This window comes from Sus scrofa, chromosome 12 (assembly GCF_000003025.6).
Source record: "Sus scrofa isolate TJ Tabasco breed Duroc chromosome 12, Sscrofa11.1, whole genome shotgun sequence".
In the NCBI taxonomy this organism is placed as follows: domain Eukaryota; kingdom Metazoa; phylum Chordata; class Mammalia; order Artiodactyla; family Suidae; genus Sus; species Sus scrofa.
This window is the reverse complement of record NC_010454.4, coordinates 41934182-41946831: the sequence shown is the minus strand read 5'-3', so window position 1 is coordinate 41946831 and position 12650 is coordinate 41934182. Positions and strand designations below refer to the sequence as shown.

Genomic DNA, 12650 nt, shown 5'->3' with positions numbered 1-12650 from the left:
ATGGATATTCTGCATCAGAATGAATGAAGGTATAACTTTTGAGCCTCTCTATCTAAAGGTGAGTTCATCAGAGCTCCCTGCACACAGAGTCTCATCTGCTCAGATATAACCCCTCGCCACTCCCCGCCGCTGCCCCTGCTTTCCCAGCAGCGCCATTCACCGGACTGCCTACCCCGCTGCCTTCCATCCCCCTTCCTCAGGGCTTCAGGGCGACCCTGTCCTTCCAGGAATACAATTCCCAGTCACTGATTGGTCGGGGGGTGGGGCCCCCGACTGGGCTGGACCAATGATTCTCTTCCCTGTTTTTTTTTTTTTTAATAGATCAGTGAGAGACTCAGCACAGTCTCTTGCTGATGGCAGGGTGTGTAAAATACACATCTACTGGGAGCCGTGTGTAAAAAAAATATATATGTGTGGAAAAAGCCTGTCTCTGGTGAGAAAGAATAAAGCAATTCCGAAGAGAGGTGAGAGATGGGGGGTGGGGGCGGGGCGGGACAGGAGCCCTTGGTTCAGCTGTTTCTGACGCTGCCTTCCCGCTGCTTGGCTGCTGAAATTCGCCTTGGATTCCAGGGGCAATGCAGTTCCTTTTATGCCCAAGCTTGTTTGAATCTGGTTCCTCTCTTGTTCCGCCTAGATAACCCACTGCCTATTTCTTTTATCTGTGAAGGTACTCAGAGGCATCTACACAGAGTTTCATTTTTAACAACCTCCCACCCGCCTTCAATTTAATTTCCTTTAGAAAGCGCTGGTCATGAAATCTGCACTTCTGTCGTCTAGGACAGATTTTCTGTCCTTTTTCTATTTTGTGAGCTCTTCCATGAAAAAGAAGGTTTTCCACGGTCAAAAGCATTGGGGAAATAAATGCTGCCTGCAATATTCCTATCTTCAAGATTCATGGTGTAGTATATTCAAGAATTCCTGCCATGAATTAACGTGTTTAACTTTGCCTAACTGGGGCTCCCCAGATAGATCCCTTCTCTTCCGGTAAGAGGTGATACCCCCAACTCCTGACAGCCCCTAGGGTTGAACCGGGGGCACACTGTCTAGGTCCTGGTGTGACTGAACTTGCCTTCTTGGCGTATTCCCAGGGTGCCCTGCACAACGACCTTTGACCAAGAAGACATTGTCAGCCAGGAGGAGAGGACACTTCAGATAATTTTCATAGTGACTTTCCATGGGCTGAGCATGAGCCCATAGTGTTGAGTCCACCCAAAGAGGCTGCCTTTTCCTAATTCACTTTGGTTGGCATGAAATATCCTTCCTGTCGGTGAGAATTATACCTGGAGGAGTGGTTCCCTCACTGCTTCCTGAAATTTCTCAGAGGTGAAGCAAAATGTGCCAGAGGCTCTGCTCTGAGAATGGGATTTCCAGATAAGTTGCTCCAGACCGTTTTGTGGGTACAGGGTATTTGGGGTGGTCTCACCATCCTCCCATCCACTGGTCACCATTATTTACAGTTTGCAGAGAGCGCTCATTTGATCAGCAGGAAAGGAAGGGCTGAAGGTTTGATCTTGGGTCTGCCTTTTTTTTTTTTTTTTCTTTCTTGGCCCCCCCACAGCACTTGCAGTTCCCCGGCCAGGGATTAAATCCCAGCCGCAGTCATGCTGGATCCAACCTACAGCACAGCTCACGGCCATGCCGATCCATAACCCACTGAGCAAGGCCAGGGATCAAACCCACCTCTTCATGGATACTAGTCAGGTTCTTAACCCTCTGAGCCACAACGGGAACTCCCTCCAGGACTCGCTTTATTTCTTCGTTTCTCTCCTTTTCCAGGGACGTCCTTAGCATTCACTGGCATGTCACCAACCCCTTGATGGAGAGTGGCCCGTCATAGGGTGGGCCAGGACAGCCCACCAGAGACAGACATCTTTCAGAGTCCGCGCCCCTCCACCATCACCCCCGGCCCCGGTCCCTGTGCCCAGCTCACCTGTCTCTCCCCAGATGGGCAGGTACTCATCTTGCTGAATGTCCAGCATGATCTCCAGCCCGTTGCCTGTCCCCCCCTTGACCGTGGTGAGCAGAGGTTTGCCGTCCTCGCCTGAGTTAAACATGTAACACTTCCCATATTTTGTAAACACCTGAAGGAGAGAAGAGAGAGAGAAAAGCACATGGGTGACTTCAGACTGGGCTCCGGAGATGAGGGAGACCCCAGAAGTCCAAGAGCAGGCCAGAGCCCCCACAGCCCGTCCCAATCAGCCCCTCTTGGGGACAACAATTCCTCATCCCTCGGGAGCGGCCTGGCGTTTGCCAGGTGGGATCCTGGCATCACAGAACAAACTTGGACACCCTGTGGGGTTTGCTGCCCTGGGATCTGGTCTCTTCTCCCTCTGACCACGCCCCCACTCTGGGCGGTCCTGTCCACTTTCAAGGGTCAGGCATTGTCCCCATGCTCCTGACCGTCCAGTCTTTGCTTCCAGCCACGCTGATCTCATTGCCTGATAAACGTGACCTCGGGGGGAGCCCCAGACCCCCCTCTCCCACTCGGCATGTCCTGTGGGATCAGACCTTCCTCAGCCTCCTCACACCCCGGGGTGGTCCCCCTGTACACCATGTCCTGAGAATGGCACGGCCACCTGCTCGTGGGCTCAAGCTGGACCCTCAGAGCGGCTGTCCTCTCTGCCTCTCCCTCACCCCCATGTCCGATTAACCAGCAGGGTCCATTGACACCCAGCTTGCATGTGGCCTTTACTCTTCTGCAGCACCACAACCGAGGCCCCTTTCGCCCCATCATTTCTCGCCCCGGCGGCTGCAGTTTCCTAGCCGGGCTCCCGGACTCCAGACAACTTTCTCCAGCCCATCCTCCAGGTGAGCTGTGGCTCCCTCTGTCCGAAATGCAAACCTGATGATGTTAATCCTGGGCTTAAAACCCACCAGGGCGCCCCATGTCCCTTAGGGTAAGACCCAGGCCCTCCCTCCACACACAGCCTTCTATTCGATGCTCTCTGCCTCTCCCATCCTTCTCCCGTCTGAGTCCACGGGAATCCGCTAGAAGATACGTTCTGCGGGTTTACAGATTACCTCAGCCTCTTCACCAGGGAGCCTATCCCTGGGGGCTAGCACAGTGCCTGATGCCTAGGGCTGCTCAGAAACACATGCCGCCTGAATGAATGAGTAAATAAATGAGTGGGTGAGCGGGTGAGGAGCCAGATGAAACACCTCGCAGCATCCCTGAAGGTGCCCTGCTGCTCCACTCACTTGTGGCTTTCTAGTTGCTGCTTCTGCCACCTGTAACTCCTCTCGTTCCTCTTTCTGCCTGGGCGATCTCTAGCTCTCTAGCCTGAGCAACTTCTATCTGCTCTCCAAGACTGGACTGATGCACCGCCTCCTCCTCCAGGAAGCCTTCCCGAGCTCCCGCACCAAGTGGTATTAGACTCTCCTCACTGTTCCCCTTGCTCCTCCACCATGGCAGTCATCACACGCAGTAATGACCACGGGTGGCTACTGTTGTTGCCATGGTGCCGAAGCAGAAACCACCACCCAGAGAGGTTAGGTGACTTGTCGAAAGTCCTACAGCTATTAGGTCGGAAGCTGGGATTCCAAGCCATCTCTGCTTCTCACACACGTGCTCTTTCTGGCCAAGCTGTCACTGGGACATTCCTGAGCCAAACATTGTGTCTCTCAGCCAGTCAATATTCATACACACAAGCTCCTACTATGTGCAAGGATTATGAGCTTGTAAAGAAGTCCAAGCCGTCCTACCTGCCTTCACGACCTGCAGGAAGGGCCAGCAAAACACCAGATTCTGCACTTTTCCCCACTGTACCAAACAGCTCTGGATCCCTGGCCAGCTGCCCTACTTCAGGACAGCCGAGCCCTCCGCTCTCAGCGGCACGGTGGGGAAGGACAGCAGCAATGTGATTTTTTTCCAAAGAGCTAAGCTTTACCACTGCTATTGGATAGGGCACCGAACTTGGCTGCTGAATTGTCGCCTGGAGAGACGCTCTGGGGGACCACTGCGATGCACAAACACAAGCATTTTCTAGCTAGCACATCCATTGCAAGAGGTTGAACACCTCTGGAGTAACGTCTGGGGTGCTCCAATAGAGCGTTTCTTTAGAGACCCATTAAATATTCCCTTTGGCTCCAAAACTCTTTATAGTATTAATTTGTCTATGCACATGAAGAGATGTGGAAGCGAAAAGTACATTTCGGCTTGGCACCAGGTTTGTTCAATTTCAATACTCCTGCACACTTGAACTCCAGAATATCGGGCTGGGGTTAGAATGGGGTGACGGCTTCGAACATCAGCTGTGATGGCAGCCCCCACCCCCAAACATGCTGTGTGGCGTTGACCAAGGTTCTGACCCTCTCTGAGCTTCTGAGGATGACGTCAAAGTGTGAGAACTGAAAGGCGTCTTGGGGCGGGGGCGGGGGCTGGGGGGTTTCCTCCTCCCCACCTGCCTTGGTTTATAGGTGAGGAAAGGGTGACCTGGCAGACAGGAGGCGACTTGCTCAAAGCTCTGCTGTAAGAATGAGTCCATCTGGGACACGGACTCCTGGTTTGGCCTGTTCCTTCCTTCTTAGTAGCCTCCCTTGGTGTCCCCACTCACAAGAGAAGAGGGAGGATCGCGTGCCTGCCCTGTGCCAGGCACTGGGCTAGCACCACCGTGGATCGAAGTCTGACCTTATTGAGGAGGGAGCAGAGTGATGTTTGCAAGGGGAGTGACAGACTCGCTCCGCATCCTTGGCTGCTCCTTGCCAGGCCTGGTACCCATCCTGGGCCCAGGGAGCGAGCTTCTGCAGGAACCCTCAGGGTCAATCCCACCTTTCCTGCCCCCTCCTCCTGGGGCAGGTGCACAAACTTGCCAGGTGTCCACAGAGGCAGGTCAGAGCTTTGACAGGGGAGCGGGGGTGGTGACCAGAGGGGGGGGGTCACAGAGCATGTCTGAGAGACAGCCAGGTGACAGTCTAAGACAGCCAAGGTCTTCATCAAGGCAGGACCACCATCAAGAGGTCAAACAATTTCCTTTCTGCCACTTCTTGGTGCATTTAGGATCAGGTCCCAAATCCCCACTGGGCCCTGCATGGTTTGGCCTGGGCCCCACCCCCTCTGCTCTTCCGCGTGTGTCATTCAATTCCTGGAATGTGCAAGAGGCTCTTCCCCCACAAGGCCGAGAATGTTCTCCCCACACCCTCTGCCTGGCCAACCTGTGGTCAGGCCTTGGCTTAGATGCCACTTCCTCAGAAGCCTCTCCGGACCCCCCCTCCCTGCTCCCAGCCTCCATTTACTCTGGGGCTTCCTGTTCTACAGGCTCACACCCTATGTGTTCTTCCTCTACGGCGTGAATCAAAGAATCTAATTAGATGGTTCTTCATCTGATTATTTACCCCATATGTCGCCCACCAGACTGTAAGTTGAAAGAATAAATGAATGAATGGGCTCCAGCGTGCTGCCACCTCCCGTCCCTTTGATCGCCTCTGGGGGGCGCCCTTCCACGCTGGCCAGGCCTTGCTGGTGCTGGCGGGAGCTCACGGTGACATCTTGGGTCACCCTCTCCCCCCCCTTTCTCGGCTCTGTTCTTCTCAGCTTCCCGCTTAATTGTTCCTAAGCCTTTCCGCGTGCTTCTTGGTCTTTTCGGGAGCAAAGACAGTTCACCTCCGTGGGGGCAGGAGCAGGACCCAGCGACAGGCAGGTGCGTGCTGGCTGCATCCTCCGCCGGCCTCCCTGACCGCGCCGCCCAGCCCGCCACCGCCGCTGCCTGGCTTCTCTGAGAGGCTAATTTTCCTCTCTGCTCAACATCAAAGGCCTGAGAGCTATTTACACGCAGCGCAGTTTTGCTAGAAACTTGGGACAAATGCCTCTCTCCTTTCCCATTTCGATGCATAATGACGTGTAAGTGTAACAGGCGCTTCAAATTTATGCCTTATCGCCCCCAGACAGAAAATACAATTTATTTAAGTCTAGACTGTCAGGCCGAGCCGGCTGCTTCTTCAGACCTGCCATTCTCCCTGGCACGTCTCTGCTCTCCGGGTAAGTGCCGACAGCCTCCTGCGGACGGAGGGCAGGGCTGGATTTGCAGGGTTGCCGAGAGTCTAGAACTGCCCCGCGTTGGATCCGTTTGTAAGAATTCAGGGTGCACATTTCAAACCCGGGTCTCCAGGAGTGGCGGGGCAGGGGAGGGGCCTGAGCTAAAGTGGGCGCCTTGACCATTATCTTTAAGGCCATCACTGGCACTGGGTGTTACAGTTGAGAGACTGTGTCCAGCTACAGGTTCGCGTTTCCCCAGGGTCCCTTGAGGTTGAAAGGCAGCAAACTAACAATGTTTGAGCCTCTACTCTGTGCTGGGCATTTTTCTTGGGCCTCTACTCTGTCCTGGCCCCTGCTGGGCATTTTTCTTTTCTCTCTCTCTCTCTCTCTTTTTTTTTTTTTTTTTTTTTTTCTTTTTAGGGCCACACCGAGGCATGTGGAGGTTCCCAGACCAGGGGTGGAATCAGGCTTCTGAGGTTACTGCGGCCATGGAGTTCAAGAGCAGAGGGAGCTGCTTGGATGCATACCACCCACTTTGAAAATCTGCACTTGGATCCCAGCCACTGAATTGTAACCAGTTATTGCTACAGTGGATAAGCCACTGCCAGTCTGAAGCTGGCACGTTCTCGCCTGTAATTTTCTTTTTTGGCAGCATCTTCGCCTGGTTTGGGTATCAGGGTGATGGTGGCTTCATAGAATGACTTTGGGAGTGTGCCTTCCTCTTCAGTCTTTTGGAAGTTTGAGAAGGATGCTGTACATTCTTCTTTGTATGTTTGGTAGAATTTCCCAGTGAAGCCGTCTGCTCCTGGACTTTTGTTTGTGGGAGGTTTTTGTTTGTTTGTTTTATGGTGGAGATGGTTGCTTTTCTTTAACAGAGTCCATCTCACTTCTAGCGATCCGTCTGTTCAAATGATCTGTTTCTTCTTGAGTCAGTGTTGATGGGCTGTGTGTTTCTAGAAGCTTGTCCATTTCTTCCAGGTTGTCCAGTCTTTGGCATGTAATTGTTCATCGTTGGCACATTCAAAATCAAAGAAATCTGTTTTTTTTTTTTTTTTTTTTTTTTTGTCTTTTTGCTATTTCTTGGGCCGCTCCCGCGGCATATGGAGGTTCCCAGGCTAGGGGTCCAATCGGAGCTGTAGCCACCGGCCTACTCCAGAGCCACAGCAACACGGGATCTGAGCCGCGTCTGCAACCTATACCACAGCTCACGGCAACGCCGGATCAGTAACCCACTGAGCAAGGGCAGGGACCAAACCCGCAACCCCATGGTTCCTAGTTGGATTCGTTAACCACTGCGCCATGACGGGAACTCCCAAAATCAAAGAAATCTGGATGTGGGGATGGAGAGAGGGTCTCCCTGCCTTCAAGTAACTCTCGGAGTGGCTCTGATGTGACAGAGTGGCTCTGCTGCCCTCTCTGGTGCACCATTCACATTGTACCTGCTGCCATGAACGTCTGCAGCAATGCTGTGAGGTTGGCATTATCACCCCCATCTTACAGATGAGGAAACTGAGGCCTGGAGGGGCTGAGCCAGATCACAGAGCTGGTAAGCAGAGAATTCAGGGTGAAATGCATCCTTGTCTAATTCCAAGGCCTGAGCTCTTTGCCTCGGGTTCCTCATAGCTGCCGCTCACACCCACAACCCCTCCCAATCTGCTCTGTTCCCGGGCACACAGAAGAAACCGGTGCCTTGCGAGCCCAAGGTCTCCCCATTGATGGAGGGGGAGGTGTATCTTACAGTCCGGGGAATCTTGGAAAGTGCAGGCTCTGAAAACCTTCTCGCGCAATTGTCCCATTTTGCATGTGGAGAGTTGAAAGCTCAGAGAGGTGAAGGGTCCTGCCTCAGGTCACACAGCTACTGTGGCGTGGAGCTGAGATCTGAGTGGGCTTGAGGGCTTAGGTCTGTGCTCTTCCTCTAGAGCCTTCGGTCTGCAGGTGCCAGAGGGTGGAGATTCCAGCTAGGTTCCCCTTCCTGGGGCACTGCATCCAGGAATAAGAGAAAGACTGGCACTCCTGCTGGCCCAGGTGCCAGCATCCAGGCTCGGCATGACCCACGAGAGCACCCTGCCTTACAGAGTCCGGGAAATGCAAAGTGGAGCCTTTGCTGGAAAAGGTTAGGAGCGGCTGATACCCATGAAGACAGAATTTTCTGGTCTGATTAGTAGTGCAGCCTTTCTACACCATGTCCCTACTTAAGAAAATAAATTATGTATAAGCTCCCTTAAGGACTGTCAAAATACCCACTTGCCAGCACACAACTGCGCCTGCAAGCCTCGAACTTGCCAACTCTTCATTAATCCTGACCTTTAGGCTTCTCCTGGGCAGTGAGTTTCTTGTCTCTTCTTGCTTATTACACTTGAAGGCAATGAACTTGTGCTGCCTCTAAGACGTAGCCCTTTCCCTGCCCCGAGTTGCCTGAACTTTCTTTTCCATGAATTGCTAAAATTTCTTATAGGCTGTTTTCAAAACAACATACATGCTAAAGCCCATCGATTTGTTTCATTTGCTGCTGTTTCTCTCCATCAAACCCCTCAAACACATTTCAGGCAATGGGACATGAAGCAGTCTGTCTAATGGGTTACCAGGCTTCCAGGAAACAAAATGAAGCTGCCTCTTGTTTTCTTTCTTTTTTCTTCCCCCCCCTTTTAAAAACTTCTTTTCCTTTCCTTTTCTTTTTTTTTTTAAAGCCACACCTGCGGCACATGGATGTTCCCAGGCTAGGGGTGAATCTGAGCTGCCGCTGCGGTCTACACCACAGTCACCTACGCCACAGCTCGAGGCAACACTGGATCCTTAACCCACTGAGCGAGGCCAGGGATCACACCCGCATCCTCACAGACACTGTGTCAGGTTCTGAACCGGCTGAGCCACCATGGGAACGCCTGCCTCCTGTTTTCTGAAGCGGCAATGAACGTGTTTGGAAGTGGAATCCGGCAGTGGGATGGAGATGTGAGGAGGCCAGTGTAGACGGTCAGCTCTTTGAAGGCAAGAGCTGCATCTTGGTAAGAAATCTTTGCCCCTCATCTCTTCCCGCAACAGAAATTTGACCACCTGTCACATTCCAAGCACAGACGATTGCACGTCTGTGCTTTTGCCCGTGATGAGATATCAAAGGTGATTTCAACAAATCCCCAAGACAGCACCTCTGTGTGGCGGTCGCGGTCCTTGGGAATGGAGGAGATGAGACAGTGATCCTTTGGTGGCCCCTGGTCCCCTCTTCCCAACCGAGAGGTCACACACAGTCTCTTTTAGGACGTGACGAATATGGTTCTTGTTAGGGCTCCTTTTCAGAGGAGAAAGAGAAGACCGTACAGTCATGGACGTTTCCCAAGAGGCAGCGCCGTGCTGATGGCGACGTACAGCTGTCTTTTAAGGCTCCCGAAGCCCGTCGATGTAGGTGTTAGTCTCCCCAATTTGTAGATGAGAAGATGAAGGTTCTGCGAGGCTAAATACCTCCTCCAAGGCCCTACAGCTACAGAGTGGTGGGCCTGGCTTTTCCCTTTATGCAGATGGATTGTTCGAAGAATGCTCGGCATGATGCGAACATATAAGATGGGACCCCCCCTCCTCCACGCCCCTGCACCCTTCTGCCGGGATGTGACATCTGCCGTGCGGGTTTCACCAAGAGGCCCTCCTGTCTCCTCTCTCCAAGCCTGAAGCACAGCCCAGGCCTCTTCGCTGGGCAGCGGTCCAGAGAGCTTCCGACCGCGCGGGAGGACATGTGTGAGCGCCACGCAGAAGAAAAGAGCATCGAGTGATGACAAATCGGTCTGTCAGCTGGGAAAACAGCACAGAGGGGAGCAACGGGGGACGGCGAGCGCTCCCCTTCCCTTCAAACATCGTGGAGCAATGTTCTCTTGGAGGATGGCTCAGGGGCACAGGGGCCACTCTGAGGCACCCGGAGGGTCGTTGGAAGGGCCAGCCTGTATCTTTCCTGACACCTCCTGTGCCTTTGGGGTTATGAAGGGGGATGTGGGGAGCTAGAAGCCTTTCAAGTTGGACCACAGCTTGGTTGGAGGGGGGAGGGGAGTCTGGGCACGATGGAAGTCTCCAAAAGGACTCAGGGACGGGCTGGTGGCTTCTCCTGTGGGCGTCCTCCACTGTCTGTCTCCTGGGGGCAGTAGGAGTATGTCATTTTCAGCTCTGGATTCCCAATGCCTGGCCCCAGACCTGACACATCATAATGGGCAGGTGTCTTGGGACAAGAAAAGAGAGTCAAGCATGGAACTGGGGACCCAGCATCCTCAGCTTCCAATACTGACTCTTCCTTGATTTGGAGGAAGTCGTTTCAGCTCTTTGGATCTTGATCCATCATCTTGGAAATGCTGGGAAGAGTAACTTCCGATAGAATTGTTGTAAAGATCAAAAAGCTTATAATGGATCTGAAAGTGGCTTCATCGGAAAAAAAAAAAAAATCCTCAGCCCAGGCAGGGAACATTTTTGTTTGTGGTTTTGTGGTATTATATCCAAACCCTGAAGGAGCAGGGGAGGCAAGACAGACTCTATAAAAATGGAATCTGAGATGTTGTGCCATTAGGGACCATGTTTGTGGCTCATCCACTCATTTGCTTAGTGCATATCTGAAGAACATCTCTTGTGTTCTAGCACCGCCCCAGGCACTGGGGATGCCGAGATGAATCAGCTCTTTAGGAACCACCTAGAAGGGAGGGTGTTCCTACGGAAGGATCCTGGGTGGTGCAAGTGCTATGAGGATGCACAGAGGAAGCTGCCTGGTGGGCAGTGGTGGTGGATTGGGGTGGGGGGGCTGACAAAGAATTCTCTCTAGGGACAGGGCTGGTGACCCCAGTGGTGTTTAGCAGGTTGAGACAGATTCCTCAGGCTGGCTCCTGGTCTGAGCAGGGTCAGTGATGCCCGCCGAGCCCTGCCTATCAGTCCATCACTCCACTCTCTTCTGTTTCCACCCCCCAGGTAGACAATGATGAGCTGAGGATTTTTTTTTTTCTACGAAGCCCCTTTCAGATCCATTATAAACTTTTTGATCCTTACAACAATTCTATCGAAGTTACTCTTCCAGTGTTTCCAAGATGACGGCCCAAGATCCAAAGAGATGAAATGGCAGGTATGGGGGAAGAACACAGACTTTGGAGTCAGATTATCCTGGCTGAACACCTACTATGTGCCAGACACTGTGCGCAACGATCAGGGGAGCTCAGCTGCCAGTCGGTCGATAATCATTAAAACAGGGATCCAGTGATTTGGCCTCTGATGCTCTTTGAAGATACCAGTGTCCATCTCAGAGGACCCGTACCAACCCCCCAAGCCTGGCTCTCTGATCTGCCCCCCACCAGCAGGTCACCAAGCCCATACTGAGAGATCTCGCGCCAAGGCAAGCGGATTAATAAAGCACATGTCTAGCAAGCCAAGGCTGACTGCAAAGACCAGCCCTTTAACTGTCAGTAAGTGTGGGGGGCACGACCCAGGAGTTGTGACCCTGCCTTCAAGGGGGGCAGAAGCTCTGAAGAAGTGAAGGAGAAAGAGTGGGTACAAACCATCCACAGCCTGTCACATGTCCCTCTGCTGCCCTCATTCCCTCCTTCGAGCCCTGCTGATGTGGCACCTGCTGCTCCAGCCTGCGCCAGCTCCCAGGCTAAGCTGGCTGGAGGTGGGACGTGTTCAAGGCCAACCAGACACATGGGGATGTGGCCTTGAGTTCAGCCTCATTCGACCCTTTGGGGGTGCAGAGCCCCACGGCAGGACACAGCTTAGTCTACGTTCTGATTACTGCCAAGACGATGGATGTGAAGGGCCAGGCAGAGGGGCCTCACTAATAACGTTGTAGCTCAGACAAGCACTGGTAGGAGGGATTCTGCACTGGCGTTCTGAAATCTGAGCTCCCACACGAGGTGGTTTCTGGGTCCTTGGTCCCTGCTGCAAATTCTTCTTACAGTTGCTTTGCCTGATCCTGTGACTACAACCCCGCGTCCACTTCAAACTGCCGCTGCTGGACTTCAGATATATGGGCCCACTTGATTTTCCTGTGGCCCCGCCTAGATCCCTTCTAGAACATTCCTTAGATATTCCTATATAAGAAGTTTGTATCATCCTGGCTGGAAATTTCTGCTCAGTTGAACTTCACCTTCCCCATCTTCCCAGCACCTATCTCAGGGGCTTGGGTGGGCTTCCCATCCCCCTGTGAGTGGGGTTTTTTTTTTTTTTCTTTTGTCTTTTTAGGGCCAAACCCAGGTTCCCAGGCTAGGGGTCGAATCGGAGGTCCAGCCCCGCCTACACCACAGCCACAGCAATGCGGGATCTGAGCCACATCTACGACCTACACCACAGCTCACGGCAACACCAGATCCTTACGTTATTGATCGAGGCCAGGGATCGAACCCATGTTCTCATGGATCCTAGTCAGATTCGGTTCTGCTGAGCCACGTACACACCTTGTGGGAGTTGCCCTTCTTTGAGCAGGTGTGTAATGGGGGAGGGGAAAAGAGGGGATCAGAAAATTACTCTATTGTGTTCCTGCTTAATTTCACATTATTTGACAGAGCTGCATGGAAAAGAGTGCATGGTGAAAACCAAATGATGGTTTATGATGTTTACAGAGCAAAAGCAGATGTTCCAATTAATGCCAGGGCTGAAAACAATCCCAAGGCAGGCTGATTCTAAAAGCTGATTAAGAAAAGGTCAAATAGGTAACTACCCACACGGCACG

At 52.6% G+C, this 12650-nt stretch overlaps 1 protein-coding gene across 1 annotated transcript in view; it reads right to left on the bottom strand.

Annotated features, from left to right (window-relative positions):
• The window catches only part of ASIC2 (acid sensing ion channel subunit 2), a 305011-nt gene that overhangs the window by 85166 nt on the left and 207195 nt on the right, over positions 1 to 12650 (bottom strand). The window contains 1 exon segment of the mRNA XM_021067438.1: positions 1931 to 2081. Coding sequence (XP_020923097.1) covers positions 1931 to 2081 — 151 coding nt within the window.